Here is a 23,874-nt window from a genome sequence, read left to right as displayed (position 1 = left end):
CACCCATTCATATTGTGATCTGCTTTAATAGTGGAAGGAAAAAAAAACCTTGTCTCCTTGTTTATTCTTTGTTCTCAAGGAGATAAGCTGTTTATAAAGATACGTTATTTGTTATTTAAATCACTTTTACTGAAGTTGTTTATTTCCTTGTTTCAGTTTCTAAAAATATTGCAACAATTGTAATGCTTCTTAGAGATGTCTATTCAATTCAGAGTGATTTGTACTGAAATTCTTTGCTAAATGGGCACAGGTGCTATGTGTATAACATGCTAGAGCGAGTCAAAACTAATAAATGCTAAACAACAACAAAAAAAGACAACGGGACTATACTTGTATAAATTTTCAAAATCTGTGATTAAAAACATTTTAGACCTAACATCTCAGATATTTGTAAATGTCAAACTCTATACTTGCCATTTCATAACTATTTAATAATAATAACTTAGCACGAAAACTATAAGCAGAAAAATTGTGTAATTTAAGTCCAGAAATCTATTTCTTAGAAAATACCCTTTAAACATTTTTCAGACTTTCAAGATCACTATTATATAAAAGTAATTAAATAAAAAGATAATTTACCTGGTATTAAAGTATCAAATTAAAGCTGAAAAACAGTACCTATAAACAGAATTATATCTTTAAAAAACTGTTGAGTAGCAAACACAGGAAGTCATATCTCTTGTTTCTCTCTTTGCTATGCATAAAATCATTTCCAGGATAAATTTTAGTAATTTAATACTATAAAACTACATAGTAGTATAGCATGCAATTCTAAAATACATGTCTTGCATATCAATCTATAAACTCAAACTATGGCTTGTCTTGAGTAATCAACAGGATTGATATGTGAAATAAAGCCAAGCGGATTTGATATTTTAAGGGACAGTTGATTATTTCCAAGAACAAACGCTTCAAAATCCAGCTGGGTTGATTTGGACTAAAGAATGAAGCCTGGTATCATGAATTATAGTATGTATTCCTGCTAAGTAAGCCCTGGATATGGCAAACTCAGATCTGTGGATGCACATCACTCCCGTTGAAGTTGATGAGAATTACTTGGCTTAAGTGAGATACATGCTGGGAAAATTGGGCCCTTATAATTGGTGTGTATAGACATTAGTGGTCTCATGATCCTTTCCTCATCTGGTGCCTTAGTATTCCCTAGTCTTGGTTTTGGCAGAAGACATCCTTCTTGAGTTAGATATGTCCCATGACCAAAAGGTATTCAAGTTTTATCATCTAGAGAGTCTAGCTTGAGAACTTCTCTATTATCAGTAAAGTTTGGATAATTTTTTATCCAAGTAATCTTCCCAAGATGTCCATTTGAAAATAAAACACCAGCTGATTCCTTTGAAGTCTAGGTCAAATCATGGCTAATTCTGAGTGTAGTCACCTGGTGTAAGAACTAACACTTATAAACAAATGAGTTCACGTAGCTTTATGATTGCATCTTTGAGTCTTGATGAATAGCTGCAATTTAATTTTAGTTCCTCTGAAAAAACAATCTATATCTATAGAACTGAAAAACATTGGGTCTATTTGATTGCCTGGATATGCATTGCATCAAATTTAACTAACCAGACAACAAAACTAGATTGATTATGACCATCACTATGTGACAATCAAACTTCTTATAGCACAATATTCTTTTTGCCTATATATAGGTCTCATTTAAAGACCATTTGAAAAACTATCTAATTAAATAAATAAGTTTTCAGTCTCTTTTACTGTTCAGTTAATTTCAAGAAGGAGTGGTGCCTGTGTTATCTTGGGTAAATTATTCTCTCTTAGGATCATTGAGTCTCAATATGTAAAATTCAGTTCAGTTCAGTCGCTCAATAGTGTCTGACTCTTTGTGACCCCATGGACTGCAGCATGCCAGGTTTCCCTGTCCATCACCAACTCCCAGAGCTTACTCAAACTCATGTCCATATGTAAAATGGCTAGGTTAAAATCAGATCTTTAAGGTACCTTTAAGATTTAGAAGTTACCTGGCTTCCCTGGTGACTCAGATGGTAAAGAATCCGTCTGCAGTGCAGAAGACCCAGGTTCAGTCCCTGAATCAGGAAGATCCCTGGTGGAGGAAATGGCAACCCATTCCAGTACTCTTGCCTGGAGAATTCCATGGACGGGCTATAGGCGACATACAACCCACAGGGTTGCAAAGAGTTGGACATGACTGAGTAACTAACACACACACAAGATTTAAAAATAACTTTTCTCATAAGTTTGGATATCCATACACATGGCATTTTTTTTGTTTTTGTAATGATAAATAATGAATACATATGCAGTATTAAACCTGGGACATTCTTGGAGTTGCCCTGGAAATATTCAATTACTAGTTTTCATGATTCTTTTTTAAAAATTGAAGTATGGTTGAACAAATGTATTAGTTTTTGGTATACAGTAAAATGATTCAGTTACACACATATACATACATATTCTTTTCCATTATGGTTTATTACAGGATATTGAATATAGTTCTCTGTGCTACACAGTAGGACTTGTTTATATAATGTATATATAGTAGTTTGTATCTGCTAATCCCAGTAGTTATTTTTTTCTAATTAAAAAAGTATCAGAACATACTTAGGAAATAAAGTTGGGGATAGGGAGTAGGAAGATGAGATCAATTTTCCAGTTTCTTTGGAAAATAATATATATGGAGATTCTTGAAAACAAATGAGATACTTAAATCACAGGGCTTCATTCATTCAATATGAGAAGATGGTAAGGTAGGTAGGAACCAGATCTTGATTTTTTAAAGATACAGAATAAATTATATTTCCTTCCATAGACTTTAGGGAGGCATTATAAGTTTAGAATCCGTGATGGAATGTAGTCAGATAGGTCATATTTTGGGGTTTTTGTTTATTTTTAAAAAGTTATTATTTGGCTGAGCCAGGTCTTAGTTGCAGCATGTGGGATCTAGTTCTCTGACCAAGGATGGAACCTAGGCCTCTTGTATTGGGAGTGTGGAGTCTTAGCCACTGGAACACCAGGGAAGTCCCTGGGATTGATGTTTTAATAAAATAGTTTACAATGGCTACTTAATTAGTCTTCTATCATAATCAAGTCTCTTGAATACAAAAAATGTAATTTATTTCTAAGTTACCTTATATTTGTACACAATAAAGTTCATTTGCCATGTTTCCATCCACTTGTATAGTCATGTGAAAATTTCCTGTAAATCTTCCTAGAAGTTTGGCGTTAAACTATACATGAGTGCTTATTTCACTTCCATAATTATTAAACTTGGAATCTTTAATGAGGTAATTTCATTGACCGAGACTACCAGTAGTTTTCCAAGAGCAAACAAAATAATACTCAGACACTCTCTGAAAGTCTTGAGTGTGATAAACGTGTAAGTCAAGGAAGAAATAGTCCAATTTTTTTCAAAAGGTCTTTCACGAAGTGTCACACCAAAAATTAGTGATATTAAATGAAACAAACATGCAGGAATAGTTTGTCCTTTCAGACGTAATTAAAGATAGAAAAAAATAATTTGACAACATATTTTGGAAGACAAAACAATTTTTCCATAAATGATTTGACAGTCAGTAGAGAAGTCTCTAAAATATTATACCCTGCTACATGCTCTCTTTTCCTGTTTCTTTGGAAGCTTCTATTGTAGAAGATTTTGTTAGAACTCTTCACCATGACTGGCCTCTCTTGGGTGGCCCTGCAGGGCCTGGCTCATGGCTGCATTGAGTTAGTCAAGTCCCTTGACTAACCACACCACAAGGCTGTGATGGGTGAGGAGAACTATTGTAGACCAACAACCTAACTTTCTGGAACTCTTTCTAGTGTAGTTTGAAACTTGGCTTTCTCCTTCCTGTAATCCATATTTTCTTTCCTGCCTTAACTCATTCTATTCCTTGTTCTTGGAAGGTCTTCATTTCCTGTTGAAAGTAAAGCTTCTAGAAGGCCTTCCTGATTTCCCAGCCAAAGTGTTCTTTCATTGATTCCACAAGTGGTTAAACCTTTTGTCGTTGTCTTTATCCCTCCTACCGGATTGACTGACTCTTCAGGTTAGCAGTTTGTATTCCCAATGTATTTAGCATAGTGACTCAAAACAGTTTTTGATTAATCAAAATAGGGCAGATCACTTAAAATTCTTCTTTAGATACACTGTCCCACGGCCGCTCTGTCCACTCATTCATTTTGGGCCATTGGCTTTCCCATGTTACATACATTTCCCCATGTTCTTTAAAAACATGTGCGTTTTACGCCACATCAAAAATAATTTATGGTATTAAAATACAGAAAGCAAAAGTGGTAGGAGCACATTTCAGATACTCTGCTGAAGATGAGTTGGACGTTGGAGGCAAATAAATTGGGGCTACCATTTACGGAAGGTAACATCAATATTTCGTTAGAATATGAGCCTGCACTTTTGGTTTTGGAATCTCGGGCAGGTTCTCTAACCTAAAAGGCTCAGGGATGGCTGTTTGAATACAAGCTGTAATCACGTTCTAACTCCTTGAAAGTGTTTTGGAATCCTCTGCTGCAGCCTCTGGGTGGACAATTGTCCCTCTCACCAGGCTTGAGGAGCCCGCCCCGCCCTCGGTGCCGCCGCACTGCATGCTGGGAGTCGTAGTCCAGATTTGCTGTGTCAGGAAGGATCCAAAGGGCATCGGAGGCCAGCCCGCCCCCTCTCTACTAGAGGTCGAATTCTTCCGCTGCTCATTCTCTCGGGCGGAGCCTTCCATGAACCCGGCTACGTTTGTCCGTGCTACCGTCTCTCTTCTGGGTTTCAATAAAGTTTTCCTCTTCCTCCCCTGGTACGGAGCTCAAGATGGCGGCCTCATGGTCGCCCTTGGTTACCCTGCGCTTAACGCAGAGCCGGCTGAGAGGGAGATGTGTTGGGTGCAGGGCTTGGGCCGCTGCTCTCACCCCTTCGGCCATCGCCCCTGGAAACCCTCTTTGTAAAGGTTAGTGACTGTGTCTGGAGTAAGCCGAGCCCACTGCTATGACCCAGGAAGCCTCGGGGTAGTCAGCCCTCCTCGAGCTCCATATACTGCCGCTTTGGTTCACAGTTTTCGAGAGGTTTTCTCCGGAGGGATTTCACCTTCTCGTGCTCTCCTGTTATCGTCTGCTCCAGGAGGAGCACTAAGCATTGAGGGAGGTAACCCAGAGTGACTTTTCATTTTGAGGGTCGGAGGTCGACTCAGGGTTTGTTGTCCCCTGAACCCCGGCTGTTACAGTAGAGACTTTGTAAGCCCAGGTGTGGGAGTACCTGGTTTGAAGGTATTCAAGTGGGGGGTTGAGGTCTGGGAACTCTTCCAACCTGCGCAGTCGCAGTCCCAAGGTCTCCAGGCTGGTATCCCGGGACTGTAATGAAAAGCCAAGCCTCTGACACCTGCAGGCTCCGCGAGCTCTCTGGATTCTGGGAATGCAAGTGTACAGGCATTCTCAGATTGAGGGATCGAGTTCTCATGTACTTTTCAAGGTACTAGAGGCTTCAGCGAAGTGTATTTTGTCACCAAGGCTTGCATCATTCATTCATTTGAATTGTTACGTGTTCATGAATGAATGAACCTGTATTTTATGTAAGCAAGCCCACCAGGAGTGCTAATTTTACTGCTCTGTTCATATACTTCCACTAAATTGCAGGTTACTCAAAGGCAAGGACCAGATGTCAGTTTCCTCAGCACTTAGCACAATGTTTGGCGCCTTATATATATATATATGTGTGTGTGTGTGTGTGTGTGTGTGTGTGTGTGTTTTTGAGTGATGTTATTCTTATTCCCCCCTCATCCACATAACTCTTTAAAAAAAAAAAAATCCAGGCCACTCTCCCCATAGATCTCAATAATTGTTTGTAATTGTCTAATTTAGCTAAAACTGTATCAGTCTTTGGTTATTATCAACAATAGAATTGAAATTAATACTGGAACTGTGATTAAGTCCCTTTAGATTTTATTGTAAAGTTTAGCATAATCCACCTCCTATACTGGAGAAGGAAACGGCAACCCACTCCAGTATCTTGCCTGGAGAATCCATCCCATGGATAGAGCAGCCTGGCAGACTACAGCCCATAAGGTGGCACAGAGTAGAACAAGACTGAAGTGGCTTACACTTACTATGTAATGGAATATTTTGGTAGCATGAGGTTTCTTCAATCATAATATAAACTTAGAATTTTTTTGTGTGGAATAGACACTAGAAGTAAACAATACAAAATTCAAAGGTACAAAAAGGAATTAGGTAAAATGTTGACTTTCTTCCACCCCTGTCCCACAGCCACTTAGTTTTTCTTCCCAGAAGCAACTACTGATACTTGTTTCTTATGTATTCTTCCAGAGACATTCTGTGTGTGTATATATATCTGTGTGTGTGTGTACATATATATACACATATATATTTATAAATATCTGTGGTAAAGAAAAATAGAAGTGGTAATGTACTATACACACTTTTCTGGCCTTATTTTTTTTTCATGTATTAATACTATATCTTGGCAGTCATTCCACATCAATACGTTTAGAACTGCCTCACATTTTAAATGGTTAAAATAGAATTCCATTCTATGCAGGTACCATAATTTATGAAAATTAGGATTTAAGGAACATCGTAATAACATGAGACTGAATGTTTGTTCGAGGTCATACAGTATGCTAAGTGCTTTCTACGTATTTTACCTTATTTGATTCTCATTATCCTTATTTTGGGGATGAGAAACCCAAGGTTGCAAAAGTTATATGGCTAGTTAAGTGGCAGAACTTGTGGGTTCAAGTAAAGGCTGTATCTGGACTTAACATCTGAGCCTAAGGCCAATGCTATTAACCTGAACTCATGCTATCTCCTATACTCAAGATTTAGCCAGTTTTGAATGTGGACATTTGATGAAAATGCAATTAGGGTAGAAGTCAATTTAACTGTAACTAAAATTGCTCCCTCCCCTTCTTTAAGTAAAAGAAGAAATTTAAGTTAAATGTTACTCAGTATTTGGAGTCGTATTTAAGTTTGTTTTCTATCCTTTTCTAGATTTTTTTTTTTGGAGGGGGTAGGGTTATTTACTGTTTACATTTATATTTTAAAAATTTATATTTTATATTGGAATATAGCTGATTAACAACATTGTGTTTCAGGTGTAAAGTGATTCAGTTGTACACACATATATATATTCATTCTTTTTCAGATTCTTTTCCCATATAAGTTATTACAGAATTTTGAGTAGAGTTTCCTGTGCTGTTTATGTAAAGTTGTTGTTGTCTCTATTTTGTAGATAAACAGTCTGACCACTCTAGTGGTATTTGAACCCAGGCGTTTTTGCTCCAGAAGCACAAACTTAACAACTGTGTTCTACTAGCTCTTTAGCAAGATGATGAACATTAACACCAACATAATCTAGGCTCATCTGAAGTCTTATAGGACTGCACAAAAGAAAGCAGCTTTGCTTGGAAACGGAAGGGCTTTTAAGCAAAAGTGTAGAAGTAAGTTGTTACTGGCCCTTATTGGTGTACCTATAGTCTCTCAAGGGGAGTAGGCAGAGATGAAGCTTGGCAGGTGGGCCAGATTCTGGCTAGAAGAGTCTTGTATAGTATGCAAACATGTAGGCTCAGGGTGATTTTGTTGAATATTTCTTGAGAAGTGATCAGGTCCACTTTAGTATAATTGTCCTTGGGGTCACCTGAAAAACAGACCAGGAATGCCTGGATGGGGGAATATTGGAAGCAGGGTGATTATCTAGGAGAGTGACTTACGGCCTGAATTACTGGTAAAAATGGTAAAAATGGAGAGCACGCAGCAAAGGAGGGAGTTCAGAGATACTGTTTTGGTAAAATCAACCCGCTCTGGGGGAGACAAGGAAAGAGCAGAGTTAAGGTCAATTTGGGGTCCTAGTTTGGACAACTTAATGACATCATATTCCATCTATCAAAGAAAACTAAACAAACAAAAAGTAAGGCCAGAGATGTTTTAGGAGAGGTTCCATTTTGGATATATTAAGTTTGAGATGTTGGTGATAATTCTAGGTAAATAAATCTAATTAGTTGTGGGAAATATGAGATATGCATCTAAGAAAGGAAATAGGAGGTGCTTAGAGACATGAGAATGGAAGAACTAGCTTGGTAATATTTGTAGAATGAAAAGGAGGAAAGACTAGGAATGACTTCTTAAGGAAAACTTATTTTATGAGCCAAAGAATGTGACTTTGTCAGGGAGCAGTTAGAGAGGTCATAGGAGTAATAAGAGAGAAACCAAGGAGGAGAATGCTTTTAATTTTTCTAGAACTTAAAATCAGCATGTCTGTTTTACTTAAGCTAGCCTTAGAAATTGTTTGTTTCATAGAGGTGAGAGAATATGAGAGTCCCATCTTGTGATTTCTTATTATTATACTGTCCTGCATCTCAATGTCATATTTTTAGATCTCTCTGTTAACTGATGATTCATGTTTACCTTTAGCTCACAATCTCTTTTTTAGTACATGCACATTGGAGATCCTGATCAGGTATTATTGTGAGTAGAACTCAACCATTTGAGTTGGTATTATTTATTGGTGGCATAGATTAGTGATTAAGAAAATGGACTTTGGACTTTTATTACCCAATTAGATAAATACCCTCTGTGAAGCTTCATGTTTCTTGGATTTCCATTAACATTTATTATTGTATTAGAAAAGAATGTTCATGCTCCTCCTGAGACTGATTAATTCCATGACAATGGTTTCTTTGGGCTTCCCTGGTGGCTCGGTGGTGAAGATTCCACCTGCCAGTGCGGGAGACGTGAGTTTGATCCCTGGGTGGGGAAGATCCTCTGGAGAAGGAAATGGCAACCCACTCCAGTATTCTTGCCTGGGAAATCCCATGGACAGAGAAGCCTGGCGTGCTGCAGTCCATAGGGTCGCAAAAGAGTTGGATACGACTTAGCAAGTGACTAAACAACAACAGGTTTCTTTCAGTTAATTTTTTTAAAGCATAGTACAACTTACTACATGGCATAGCTAGTGTCTAAATGTAATTCTGGGGTGGAGGGTTGGCAGATGAAATAGGATGGATTCAAGAGTGGAACTTTTGAACAGGGCTACCTGGATAGCTCAGTTGGTAAAGAATCCGCCTGCAATGCAGGAGAACCCAGTTTGATTCCTGCGTCGGGAAAACCCACTGGAGAAGGGATAGGCTACCCACTCCAGTATTCTTGGGCTTCCCTTTGGCTCAGCTGGTAAAGAATCTGCCTGCAATGCGGGAGACCTGTGTTTGATCCCTGGGTTGGGAAGATCCCCTGGAGAAAGGAAAGGCTACCCACTCCAGTATTCTGGCCTAGAGAATTCCATGTCCATGGGGTCTCAAAGAGTTGAACACGACTGAGCGACTTTCACTTACTTACTTACTTAAGAGTGGAACCCATTATAAAGGAACTTTAGAAGTCTAGAGACAGATTACTGATCTACCGTAGATTAGCACTGCTTTTTACCTCATGATCTTCATTCTCTTTAAGTGAATGGTGAATGTTTAAATGGATTTAACTATTTTGGATTTGTCTTTTCACAAAAGTGCTGCAGAAATAATAGTTGTCAGTGGTCTTGAAATCGATAGGTCAGCTTGGCACCAGTACGTTAATATGCTCTATAAATTGACAGAAGGTTATGTAGCCTCAGCTTGACTATCTCACACTGTTTCCCTAGGCCTCTCATAATTTTCTCTGACTAGTGACTAAGATTTGTTCTAATTTCTCTCTTAAGAGCCTTTTGAATATGTCTGTTCTTCCTGCTGTGTTTTGTCTTCCTTGCCTAAAGTTGAGGTCTCATTTCTGTGTGTACCCTGCTGGAGGTAACTCAGACTTTAATCTTTGGAATCTTTTTCATAACCTTCTTTCACTGTCCTGCTTGTCTTTCTTATTTCTGCTCTCCACTCAGCTCATCCTCAAAGATACTTTTCAACATTATCTGTCCATGTTCTTGACCAGGTACACCTGTTTTCAGCAAATTTTAAAGCCTGAACATGTAGATCTTAGTTACTTCAAAGCTCCATAATGCAATTTATATCTTAAATATAACTCCTATAGATTCCATTTAAAAATTCTTATATATATGTGTGTAAGAAATTTTAAATGAACATAACAAATAGATATTATTTTTCTTTATTGTTTGAAAGAAAATAGATCCCTTAGATTTCATTATTAAGTAGTGTTTGGAAAGAGTGAATATTAAGGAGTTACTCAGTATGCTAGGCCATGCCTATAATTATTTCAGAATAGCTTTATTCAGATTTTTAGGCAGTATTTTACTGATTTGTTATGAAATTTAAAGTACTGTTTTTTTTCCTTTTGTAAAGTTACACGCATTGACAGATTGAAGATTAACTAGCTTCTAAAGGAAAAGAATGATAACTGGCAAGCATTTAGTTTCAATTTTCATAATTTTTCTATTTAAATCAAAAGCACCCTTTTAAAGCCCCTAAATCAGCCATTTATAAATAAAGTAAATCATCTTGTGATGCATTCCTTGATGATGGCTTATGTTGTTTTTCTAAAGAAAGAGTTTAATTAAGATTTGATTTTCTTCTATTCTGCACTTTGTTTATTCATCACTGAATCAAACATAGGTCTTTTAGTGTCACTGGTAAATCTGACTTTTTGGGTCATTGATGACCATTGCAGTTTTCAGAAAGGCAGCTGAATGTTTTTCTTTGGGTATGAATAGACCATAATAGAGCATAAGCGGGCTGCATATGACCTTAGTATGGGCTTCTGTCATTGTAGGAGAACATTTCTGGTCAGTGGCCACTGTTTATAGTTTGTTAAAATCAATACAAATGTACAAAACACTCATGAATAATTGTGAACACAGTATTTGAATGGATGTTTAATATGCATTAAAAATCTAATTACAGTAATGAAGTTTAAAGCTGAAATTTTAATCCAACCCTTTAGAAATATTAAACGTGCTTTTCTTGATTGTGCATTTTTCTCACAGCAGTTGGGTAAACATTTTAAACTGGAAATCTAAATTCCTCATATAGTTTTGATTTCATTTAACTAAGCGTGTGTTCTTTTTGGCAACAATCTTTCTCTTTGTGAAAAAGTTAAGTTCCTTTTATCCCATAACTATTACTTAGAAGAATTCTGATCAGTTCTGTATTAGGACTAATGACCATATGGGATACCTGATGAATAATAAAATGTAACCTGGGAAGACTAGATTGTGATTTTGGTTTCATCCTCTGGTACTGGATCAGTCATTTAATTTGATATTTCCTTTTTCTCATCTTTCAAATGGGATTAGTCATCCTAACTAACATGCCATCATGAGGCTCAAATAAGTTATTGTATGAGAAAGTCCTTTGAAAACCATAAGAAATGTTATATAAGTGTGGGGCTATGCCAGGAGTAATTGAAATAGTAATATTGAAATGATAGAGGTGGTGGATTCCAGTCAGTGAAAAAGAATAGGACAAACTCAACTCTATGTATAATTACTAAAACCTTTTTGATTTGGGGGGAAGACATATTAACAATGGCAAAGGACTCAGTCTGATTTCAGTGCTTTGAATTCTAAAAAAATGCAATTTTGATTTTTCTAAGATTGTGTGGAGGGCCCCTAGAGATAACCAGGATGGTTGTTGTTATCCTGGATTTAACTACTTTTTCTCTGGATATTCTAAATATATCTAGAGGGTCTTAGAAAATATAAGCTACTGCTTTCATCATGATGTTTCAAAGAAAGCTGTTGAAACTTGATTTATAGTATGCAGGTAAGTCACTTAGGTAACATATCTTCATTTAGTAAGATACTGCTTATGGATACTGTTTTCAAAGTAACTCCAGTTGTTAATTATTTGCTGTGCAGCAAGATATGACAATAACATTTCATAGGATCATAGAATAATAGAGCTGAAGAGGATCTCTGGGTTATGTAGTCAAATGTCAGATGGGAATGTACTTTCTGCCTTTATTGTTTCTTTTTGAGGCATTCTGTTCATTTTTGGGTAGCCCTAATTGCTAGAAAATATTTTAATAGGCTGAGATTTGAGCTTTTCTGTAACTTCTCCTCATTCATCTTGACGCTTTCTCCAGGGATAGCTTATGTAACTCTAGTTCTCATTATTCTTATGGCAGTTTTCTAAGTATATCAAGACTGATGATATATATCTTGTTAATTTATATAGTCATTTATTAATTTATCACATTTCCTTGTCCCAATTCCATTTGACAGCCTTTAAAACATCAAAGACATATTTCTCCCATTCATCTGTTCATTCATTCTGCAAATATTTCTTGGTGCCACCTGTATGCTAGACACAAAGTGCTGAGATGTTACTCTCTCCTCAGTGTCAACCATCTCTTGTCTTATCAGTCACATCTTGTGACATTCTTATGAAATCTTATGGTTTCTAGATCTTTGACGTACTTCTCTTCTTGAGACTGCAGTATCGTTTCTGAATGTCACTCTGAAAACGTGATCCACATATCAGTATATTCCTTTGGACATTTCTGGCCAGAACAGTACTTTAGGTTACCTTTTCTGTGTCCTGTTGCATTAACTTGGTGGCCTGGTCATATTCATGTCTCACCTTAAGACTGCTTGGGCTATTAAGACAGGTCTCCTTTGTTTATACTTGATGAGTTATTTTTTTCTATTAAAAGTAAATTATTTTTATTATAAAAATACTACATGTGCATAGTAGAAAATACAGGAAAGATAATTACTGTGAACTTCATTTTTATTTTTTAAGTATACTTATTAAAGTATACGATTCATTTAAGAAAAGTACCCAAGTGGTAATTGTAAAGCCTACTGAATTTTTATAAACAGATTTGTGTAAATACAACCCAAATCAAGAATAGAACATTTGTAGTACTCAAAGGCTCACATTGTGTACCCTTAAAGTCATTAGTTTTTTACTCAAAATGGCAGTCAACACCCTGGTTTATGTTACTGTTGATTTATCCTTTCATATGTTGATTTACACTTGTTTTCATTTGTTGGCTATTTAAATAATGCTGCAATGGACAGAGGAGCCTGACAGGCTACAGTTCATAGTGTCGCAAAGAGTGGGACACAACTTAGTGACCGAGCATGCACGCACACAGTGGACATAGGGGTGCAGTTATTTTTTTGAGATAATGATTTTGTTTCCTTCAGAGAAATACTCATAGGTGAAATTGTTGGATTCTATTTCTTAATGAATTATGTCAGATTATAGATTGCAAATGTTTTCTCCTATTCTGTGGGTTGTATCATCACTTCCTTGGTAATGTCCTTTAGTATACAAAAGTATTAATTTTGATGAAGTCCAATTTATTTTTTCTTTGGTCGCTTTTGCTTTTGGTCTCATAACTAAGAAATCATTGCCTAATCCAAGGTCATGAAGATTTACAAGGATGTTTTCTTCTAAACATTTTATAATTTTAGCTCTTATGGTTATGTTTTTGATCCATTACTACAGGGATTTAATTGGGATTCATTAAGTCTGAGTTTCACAGATGATTGTCATTGTCCAGACAGGATTGGCTTTAGAAGGTCCACACCTGTTAGGAGAGTAAGTCAGGGATTGGCAACCTTTTTCTGGAAGGGGTCAGGTAATACTTTTGTCCTTGCCTGCCATGGTCTCTGTTGCAGCTATAACTGACCATCCTTATTTTTGAGTTGAACATTTGCGGATGCAGAGGGCCAACTGTAGTTATTGTACTGTACCATTTTATATCAGGGAGCATTTGTGGATTTTGGTATATGAAGTGGCTCCTTGAACCAATCTCCTGCAGATACTGGGGAGCAACTGTACTCAATTCTGGTACTGTGAAAACAGCCAGAGACAGTAGACTAATGAGCATAGCCATTTGGCCTGCTGGCCATAGTTTGCAGACCACTGGACTAGGAAGATATTCACCTGTACTTTATTTTTTTGGTTTGAAAATTTTAATGTATTTACATTTTAAAGGCATCTGGAAAGTATTTTGGTATGTACTATGAGGGGATAATCTAAATCAACTTTTCTGTTGTGTTCCAGTTGTCTAGCTGTCATTTGTTGAATGATCTCTTGGCTCCCATTGCTTACTTCATTTATTCAACAAATATTTACCGTATGCCTATCATATGCCAGGCATTGTAGGTGCAAGGTATACAGTGAATTAAACAGACATGATATCTTCTCTTTTGTCTCTCCTGCTGGTAAAGAATCCGCCTGCAGTACAGGAGACCTGGGTTCTATCTCTGGGTTGGGAAAATCCCCTGGAGAAGGGAGGGGCTACTCACTGAACTATTTTGGCCTGGAGAATTCCAAGGACTCTGTAGTCCATTGGGTCGTAAAGAGTCAGATGATCCTGAATGACTTTTACCTTCCCTCTTGTGACTTGTAGTCTAGTTGAGAGAGACAGACATAAAGTAAATAACAAAGAAATAATTTCAAGTTGGGTGATAAAAGAACAGTGATAAGATTTGGTATACCTTCCTTTTTTATTATCTATAATAAGTTATTTCATGAAAACTTGCTTTGGAATATCTATTCTGTTCATTGATCTTTGGATCACAGTGTTTTATAATTATTTTCCCATCTGGTAGATAAGATCCTTCTGATTACTTCACATCTTCATGATTTTCTAAAGATGTTGGATTTGGAATTTGCTGGAACTGTATTTAATCTGTAAATTAGTTTGTGAAGAATTGACAGTGTTATGATGTTGTACCTTTCTTTTCCAGAACATTGTGTCCAGTTTTCCAAATTTTCATTTATGCCTTTGAAAATTTAGTTCTCTTCACATAGATCTTACAGATTGATTGTTAATATGACTCTTATTTATTTTAGACTTTTAAATCTTAATTGTAAGTGGGATCCTTTTTTTCCCTATTGTATTTGCAACAGGTCATTGCTAATACGTCAGAAGGATAAAGCTGTTAAATTGTTTTCCAGTGTCCTTCTCCGTGCGCTTATCTGGTGGCTCAAACAGTAAAAGAATCCGCCTGCAATATGGGAGATCTGGGTTCGATCCCTGGGTTGGGAAGGTCCCCTGGAGGAGGGCATGGCAACCCACTCCAGTATTCTTGCCTGGAGAATCCCCACGGACAGAGGAGCCTGGCGGGCCACAGTTCGTGGGCTTGCAGGGAGTCGGCCACAACTGAACAACTACGCACAGCACAGCACAGCATCCTTCTCCTTTGCTTAAGAGGAGGTATAATTAAGCCACCAAGTTCTTTAAAACTCATAAGTGGCTCCCTGGTATCTTCAGCATTAAATTAAAAAACTGTTTGAATTTATCTTTAAATTTACCATTATAAAGCCCTGTGTCACCTGGTTTCTTTTTATTTTTCTAGTATCTTAATTCTTGCCCTTGTGCCTTTTATATTTTATCTCAGTACTGAATTTGTTTCATTTTCTTAGGTGTTCCGTCCTCTCATATTTCAGAGCCTTCTCTCAGCCTGATGCACCTCCTTCTCTTTTTTTCTATTTTTCCCTGGCTAACTCCTGTTTCTCTTTTTGCTCTCAATTGAAACATCATTTCCTGAGTAACCTTACTTAACCTCCTTAACCTAGGTTACTAGCTTTGGCTCTGTGATCTCATAGCATCCTTCTCTTCCCTTTACTTGGTATCACACTTTATTAAAGTCGTAGGTCTCTCCCAGTGCCCTGCTGGCATTTTGAGTGCAGTTACAGTGTCTGTCTAGATGGTTGTGTTTGAAGTTTTTAGTACAGAGCTTTATACTCTATGGCTGTTTTATTTGTTGTTGCTTATTCAGTTCTGCTACATAGGTCTTCAGTTGATTCTTTTCAGTATAATTAACTTTTTGAACCTATTTACATCTTGTGGTACTTTTATCCCGTTTTGTGGCATGTCAGTATCATTTTGAATCACAACTGTGATCCAGCATTGGTCTGCCTCCTAACTTTGTGTTATCTTTGTTTTTGAGAGCTAGGTCTTCATTTAGTGCCAAATATGTTAATATTTGGTTCTCAAAACTCCAAAAGGGGTGCATTAATCTTGTTAGTCAGAATCCTTAAGAGCCAGTTATGTGAAGTATAAGCTGCTGCTAAGTCGCTTCAGTCGTGTCTGACTCTGCGACCCCATAGACGGCAGCCCACCAGGCTCCCCCGTCCCTGGGATTCTCCAGACAAGAACACTGGAGTGGGTTGCCATTTCCTTCTCCAATGCACGAAAGTGAAAAGTGAAAGGGAAGTCGCTCAGTCGTGTCCGACTCTTCGCGACCCCATGGACTGCAGCCTACCAGGCTCTTCCGTCCATGGGATTTTCCAGGCAAGAGTAACTGGAGTAGGGTGCCATCGCCTTCTCCGATGTGAAGTATAAGAGCTTTTGTATTTATATAGAAAGGAATTTCTTTCCTCTAACATTTCAACTCTGGGCTTTTAGTAAAAAAGCTGCTGATTCATACACATAGGAAAAAAACTTATGGTTACCAAGGAGGAATGGAGGGAGCAGGGATAAATCAGGAGTAAACAACAAGGACCTACTATCTGGCACCAGTAACTATATTCAATATCTTATAATAGCCTGTAATGAAACAAAATCTGAAAAAAGCATATATATATGTGTGTGTATGTACCTGAGTCACTTTGTTGTACAGCTGAAACTAACACAGCATTGTAAACCAACTATATTTCAGTGAAAAAAAAAATCTGCTGCTGCTGTTGGGTTTTGGAAAAGTACCGTTTATTAGCAGAGGGAGATTGACCCCATAGTGCAGGCAGGTCAGAGCTCTGGCTGGGCCTGAGTAGGGTGGAAACCCAGGAGTGGGCTGATGGTTGCTCTAGGAGGCTTGAATACTTCAAATTAGAGGGCCTGAGAGAAGTTTGTGTTTTGATTTTCTGTTGCCTGGCTGCGATAAATGGGAGCACAGTCTTCACTTGTCTATAGTGTTATGGTGATTTTAATGAGTGCAGTATCCTGGTGGTTTGGGGTCGTTTAGCTTGAGCTCCTGTCTTGCACATTCACTTAACATTTTCTAACTTTTTGTGGTGTTTTAGTTCCCTCATTTGTAAGGAATAGCAATGCCCACCTTAGATTTTTTTGGAGAAGTAATATATAGAACATGCTGTCTGTACGCTGGCTACATAGGAGGCACTCGTTAGTGTTTTCTTTACCTTTCAGGATTCTATTTCTCATAAGTTTTCAAATGAATCCAAGCTTTGCAAAGAAAATCTTAAGTTAAAATGAACATAAAGCATATGACTTTTCTGGGTTACATAAGTATCTCTTGTAATCTGTTGATTTTATACAACGTCTTTAATTCTAGTGAAGTAAACACATGCAATGTCTTAAAATAGACTCATCAAACATTTTATTAAATATTTTTGGACATATAGCTGTCTAGGAAGGAATAATGCAAAAAGATAATTTTCTTTACCTTGAAAACTGTTTAAATTTGTATGATCATTTTTTATCTTGCATATCTTCAGTTCTTTAATCACAGGATATTTCTGAGCTGAGAATTCTTCACTAGTATGTTTTTGAGCTGAACCACTTTACTGACAAGTTGTATATAAAATTTCTGCACGTTAAATGACATCTCTACTGATTTTGAGTATAAAGTTGGACATGGGTTCTCAAAAATATTTAACACCAAGTGAAACCCTTAAGGGTGAGACAAACCTGTAAAATAACATTTTTGAAAGAAAAATGCTTACTTTCTGTTGAAATAGTCTGGTCCACCATTTTGCTTAAGTCTCTAAAGAATATCTGTAAGATTTTCTTAACTATCTACTTTGTGTAGAATTTGACATTTCATTCCTATTTAAAGCCCCAAAGAGCACAGAGACCACATATCCCCTTTGCTATTATTACTCTAGCTCTATGGAAACACAGTTAAGCTTTATGACATATATTTTAGTCAAGGTTCTCCAGAGACAACCAATAGGATGTGTGTACATTTAGAAAGAGATTTATTATAAGAAATCATCAGTTCGTGCAATTATGGAGGTTGACAAGTGCCAAGATCTACATCAGTATGCTGAGGACCTGGAGACCCAGGAGAGTTGGTGGTGTTAATTCCCATCTGAGTCCAAAGGCCTGAAAACCAGGAGTGTCAATAGTGTAGTTCTAGTCCAAAGACTGGTAGGCTTAAGACCCAGGAAGAACTGACATTTCAGTTTGAGTCTAAAGGCAGGAGAAAACCAGTGTTACAGCTTAAAGGTATCCAGACTCAAGGAGTTCCCTCTTACTCAGGGGAAGATCAGTCTTCTGTTCAGGACTTCAACCAGTTGGATGACACCCTCCCACATAATGGAGAGCAGTCTACTCAGTCTACTGCTCAGATGTCAGTCTTGTCAGAAATGCCCTCACAGACGTTTTACCAAATGTGTTGGCACTCCATGGCCCAGTCAAGTTGACACATAAAATTAACTATCACACATATATCAAGATTATTGTTGTCCTCAGTGTGTCAGCTGCATTTCCTCTCATGTTCTGAAGGTACTTGCAGCAGTACAGGTATGTTGATTTCACAGGTAAAAGTACAGAGGCAGGAAGAAATGAGTTTCTGTCCTAGTCATCTTTTGAAGAGCATCAGGAGACACGCTGGCAGAAGTTGACTTCCTCTTAGGCATCATTGGCTAGGACTGTGATTTTGTGACCAACTTGCTGTGATCCAGAGTCGAAATGGTGGAGTCAGGAGATAAATCTGGAGGGCATAACTCCAGAGCCCGTGCCCCTTCCACCATAACATCTTGCCTCCCTCCTGGACCTGTAGGTACAAATGCTGGCTCTGCCACTACCTAGCTATGGGGACATGGACAAGCTACTTAGTCCCTTTGTGCTTCAGTTTCTTTAAGTTAGGGATAATGTTAGTACCTACATCAAAAGGCAATTGTGAAGACTAAATGATTTGAAGTGTGTAAAGTACTGAGAAAAGTACTTGGCACTTAGTGAGTACTCACTAAAAGGTTGGCAATTTTTGCTGCTTTCGTTATCTATATGATCTTGGTCAGTTCACTTAACCTGCAATGCTAAATGTCTGGTCCAAATCATAGATATCTCTGAACTGTACTGTTGTTAGAGTTTCCTAACTGGTCTGTCTGGCTTTTTTTTTTTTAAAAAAAAAAGGAAAAGAAAAATTCTTCTACTTGATCTTATCAAATCCATGCCGTTTACCATGGTTTGTAAGACCCTGCATGACCTGGTCCTTCCTCTCCTTTCCAGCTTCACCTTATAACATACTGCGCCTTGTAAACTTTCTCTTCCTTCCCTGAAAATGTGAAGCTTATTTCTGTTTTCACTTTAAGGTTTTGCCAGAGCTCTTTCCTCTTCCTGGGCAGTTCTCCCAGTTCTTCTTTAGGACCACTCCTTCGGATATTAGGTGTCAACTTATGTCACTTCCACAGGAAGGCTTTTCTTAATAATCTATAGGAGTCCTCAATCCTTCCCTAGCATAGTGCTTCTCAGACTTCAGTGTGCATATGAACATCTATATATTTTGTTAAAAATGCAAATTTTTATTCAGACCCCTGGGGTGGTACCTAAAATTCTGTACTTTTGTTGAGCTCCCTGGGGAGGTCAGAGGTCCTAGGATATCACTCAGTTTTATTTTCACCAGTATACTGATCATTACATGATCCTTGTTGCTTCTTCATTTAATTTTTTGTCTGTCTTCCCCTTGACTGGAGGGAAGTCTCCACAAGGAAAGGTATTTGTTTTTAAGTGTAGTTTCACTGGTGATAAGAATAGTGCCTGAGCTACATAGTTGGTTCTCAAGAAACGTGGATGAATGAATCGATGAACAGATTCATTTATGTGTGTTTTTAGTTATTTGTGTAATGGGATTATTGTGTAGAGTAAAGCAAGTAATTATGTGAAGTTACTTAACCTAGTCCCTAGTACACTGTAGGTGCTCACAATAAATGTGAGCCACTCAGTAAAATTTTCTTTTAAACTCAAAATTTTGACAATTCTTTTTAAAACAGTGATTCTTAACCAGTTTTTGTTCACTTGTTTGAAATTCTGAAGGAATCTGTAGTATATTTAGAGATCTTACCTCAAAAAAGTGCACAAACATACACACAGGCACTTTTAATTTCAGAAAGCTCTCAGACATCCCCGGGCCCCTGCCCCGGCCCATTCACTGCTAGCCTGTCATGACCCTAAGTCAAGACCTTATTTAGAAGAATACAAAAAGAAAACCCATGTATTTATAAAAATTCTTGTTAGGGCTGTTTGCGTCAATTTGCCTTTTTCTAATTTCTTAGCAGTTGTGCTGTCAAACTGCCTCTTCCTTCTGCGTTGTAAGTTATTATGTGCCATTAAGAAGAGCATCAGCGCTTGTGCGCTCAGTCGCTCAGTCGTGTCAGACTCTTTGTGACCCCATGGACTCTAGCCTGCCAGGCTCCTCTGTTCATGGGATTTTCTAGGCAAGAATACTAGAATGGGTTGCCATGCCCTCCTCCAGGGGATCTTTCGGACCCAGGGATTGAACCCATGCCTCTTGCTTCTCCTGCATTAGTGGATTTTTTACCATGGAGCCAGCTGGGAAGTCCCAAAAGAGCGTAATTGTGGTTTATACTATTAATGCAATGAGATTATTTAAGTGGAACATGTTAGCATAGACTTTAAGAGTGCAGAACTTATATATTTTTTTGTTCTAAATCTCTGTTTTAAGATGAAATCTTAAATATTGGGGAACTCCCTTCTTTTCCCGCCGGTAGTGCCCCTGCAACAAACAGACGTGATTTGTGTTCTTAAAACTTGCTGGACTTCTATAAGAAGTGTGCCAAGCATTAAACCCACAAAGTGACACAGGACAAGAAGGGCAAGGATTCTTTGAATGCCTAGGAAAAGTGGTCTTATGACAGGAAGCAGAGAGGCTATGATGGGCAGATTGAGCTGCTTTTCTGGAAAAAAGGCTAAAATTGCAAAAAGTGATTGTGCTGAGGCTTGAATTCATTGAGCCTAGAAAGTGCTGCAGATTTAGAGAGTGCTGACTGTTAAGGCCTGCAAGCATTTTGAACTGGGAGGATATAAAAGGGCTAAGTGGTCCAGTCCTAAGCTTCATCTTTTATTTTTTTATGAAGACAGTAAAATCTTAAGCTTATGTTCATTAAAAAAAAGTCGGTGGAGGGATGAAAGTGAAGTGAAAGTGAAGTCGCTCAGTCGTGTCCGACTCTTTGCGACCCCATGGACTGTAGCCTACCAGGCTCCTCCGTCCGTGGGATTCTCCAGGCAAGAATACTGGACTGGGTTGGCATTTCCTTCTCCATGGTGGAGGGGTAGCTGAAGTAATAACAAATAAACCTGTTAAAGCCTGGAGAAACTAATTTTTTTTTCCTTAGGGAGAAAAATAGATGTAATTGTTAGAATACTATCTAGAAAATTATAATAGATTGTTCAGATGTTAAATATCACGATATGGACTAAATCTTATAGCAGGTGGGCAATGGAGTATAGTAGGATCTTCCTAAAACTTAGTTTAGGAGCGAGTAGTGAAATAAGGTAGAAAATTGAGGTATTAAAACAGTTGAGTTTTTTTTTTTTTCCCTCTAAAATCTCCCATTTATGTTTGTGGATTAGTGTGTGGATCTTCAGAATGGCATTTTCCCACTGTCCATTTGGAGTACAATAAGGCAAATTAATACAAATCAAAATAATATGGCAGCAGCATCACATAATTTGTGTACACTGATGTAGTAACAGATTTAATTTAGTACAGCTTTTGAGAAGTCTTTTGTGTTTCAATTTATACAGCTGCTATCCAGGCCTAAGCTGGCCAATCTTTCAGCCTTGAGCATCTTGCCTGACTGATTCTCTTTCTTTTTAAAAAGACTTTATTATTTTTTTAAGAGCAGTTTTAGGTTCACAGCAAAATTTAGAGAAAGGTACAGAGATTTGCCAAATACCCCCTGCCTCCCCCTCAGCATGTCCCCATTATCACTGTCCCATCCAGAGGGGAACATTTGTTACAGTTGATGAACCTCCATTTGACTCAGCATCATCATCGGAAGTCCATAGTTTACAGTAGGGTTCACTCTTGGTGTGGTACAGTCTACGAATATGGACAAATGTATAATGACATATATTCATCAGTATGGTATATTTTAAGGTATTTCCACTGCCCTAAAAATCCTCTGTGTTTTGCCTATTCACACCTTCTTCCTATCTACTTGCTTCCTTTTTCTACTGCTAATCTTTTTACTGTCTTCACAGTTTTGCCTTTTCTAGAATGTCATTGTTGTATAATTAGGATATAGGACCTTATAGTGTATAGCTTTTTCAAATTGATCTTTCACTTAGTTACGTGCTTTTACGTTTTTTTTTTTTACGTGTTTTCATGGCTTGATAGACTCATTTCTTTTTAGTGCGGAGTAATATTCCATTTCCAGGGTGTGCCAGTTTATTTATCCATTCTCCTTCTGAAGGACATCTTGATTGTTTCTAAGTTATGGCAATTATGAATAAAGATGCTATAAATATATGTGTGCAGGTTTTTGTGGACATAAGTTTCCAGCTTCTGTGGGTAAATACTATGGAGCATAATTGTTGGATTGTATGATAAGAGTATAGTTTTGTAACAAACCACCAAATTGTCTTTTAAAGTGGCTGTACCATTTTGCATGCTCATCAAGAAAGAGAGGTCCTATTGCTTCACATCCTGGCCAGCGTTTGTCAGTGTTCTGGATTTTGGCCATTCTAATAGGCGTGTAGTGGTATCTAATTGTTCTTCTAATTTGCATTTCTGTGATGGCGTATGATGTGGAGATCTTTTCATATGCTTCTTTGTCATATGTGTATCTTCTTTGGTGAGGTTTCTGTTAAATTTTTAGCCCAGTTTTTAGTCAGATTGTTTTCTAGTGAGTTTTTAGAGTTCTTTGTGTGTTTTGGAAAATAGTCTTTTATCAGATGGATCTTTGGCAAATATTTTCTACCAGTCTGTGGCTTGTCTTCTTATGAGACCATGACATTGCCTTTTGCAGAATTGAAGTTTTTAATTAAGACTTTAATTAAGTTTTTAATTAAGCAATGCCAAAGAATGCTCAAACTACCGCACAATTGCTCTCATCTCACATGCTAGTAAAGTAATGCTCAAAATTCTCCAAGCCAGGCTTCAGCAATACGTGAACCGTGAACTTCCTAATGTTCAAGCTGGATTTAGAAAAGGCAGAGGAACCAGAGATCAAATTGCCAACATCCGCTGAATCATGGAAAAAGCAAGAGAGTTCCAGAAAAACATCTATTTCTGCTTTATTGACTATGCCAAAGCCTTTGACTGTGTGGATCACAATTAACTGTGGAAAATTCCTCAAGAGATGGGAATACCAGACCACCTGACCTGCCTCTTGAGAAATCTGTATGCAGGTCAGGAAGCAACAGTTAAAACTGGACATGGAACAACAGACTGGTTCCAAATAGGAAAAGGAGTCCGTCAAGGCTGTATATTGTCACCCTGCTTATTTAACTTCTATGCAGAATACATCATGAGAAATGCTGGACTGGAAGAAACACAAGCTGGAATCAAGATTGCTGGGAGAAATATCGATAACCTCAGATATGCAGATGACACCACCCTTATGGCAGAAAGTGAAGAGGAACTAAAGAGCCTCTTGATGAAAGTGAAAGTGGAGAGTGAAAAAGTTGGCTTAAAGCTCAACATTCAGAAAACGAAGATCATGGCATCCAGTCCCATCACTTCATGGGAAATAGATGGGGAAATAGTGGAAACAGTGTCAGACTTTATTTTGAGGGGCTCCAAAATCACTGCAGATGGTGACTGCAGCCATGAAATTAAAAGACAGTTACTCCCTGGAAGAAAAGTTATGACCAACCAAGATAGCATATTCAAAAGCAGAGACATTACTTGGCCGACTAAGGTCTGTCTAGTCAAGGCTATGGTTTTTCCTGTGGTCACGTATGGATGTGAGAGTTGGACTGTGAAGAAGGCTAAGCGCCGAAGCATTGATGCTTTTGAACTGTGGTGTTGGAGAAGACTCTTGAGAG

At 37.8% G+C, this 23,874-nt stretch overlaps 1 protein-coding gene across 5 annotated transcripts in view; it reads left to right on the top strand.

The window, feature by feature from the left end:
• The first annotated feature begins 4,724 nt into the window (after nucleotides 1-4,724).
• The window catches only part of AFG1L (AFG1 like ATPase), a 198,635-nt gene continuing 179,485 nt past the window's right edge, over nucleotides 4,725-23,874 (top strand). For all 5 annotated transcript variants that reach the window (XR_008199911.1, XM_052645769.1, XM_052645768.1 and 2 more), the window contains exon 1: nucleotides 4,725-4,937. Coding sequence is in view for 4 of the 5 variants with exons in the window: in XM_052645769.1 (XP_052501729.1) it covers nucleotides 4,802-4,937 (136 nt within the window). In the remaining variant the exon portion in view is untranslated. The remainder of the gene's footprint in view (nucleotides 4,938-23,874) is intronic.

Source organism: Budorcas taxicolor, chromosome 9, assembly GCF_023091745.1.
Source record: "Budorcas taxicolor isolate Tak-1 chromosome 9, Takin1.1, whole genome shotgun sequence".
Taxonomy (NCBI): domain Eukaryota; kingdom Metazoa; phylum Chordata; class Mammalia; order Artiodactyla; family Bovidae; genus Budorcas; species Budorcas taxicolor.
Note: the sequence above shows the minus strand (reverse complement) of the source record. Positions and strands in the feature narration are given on the sequence as shown.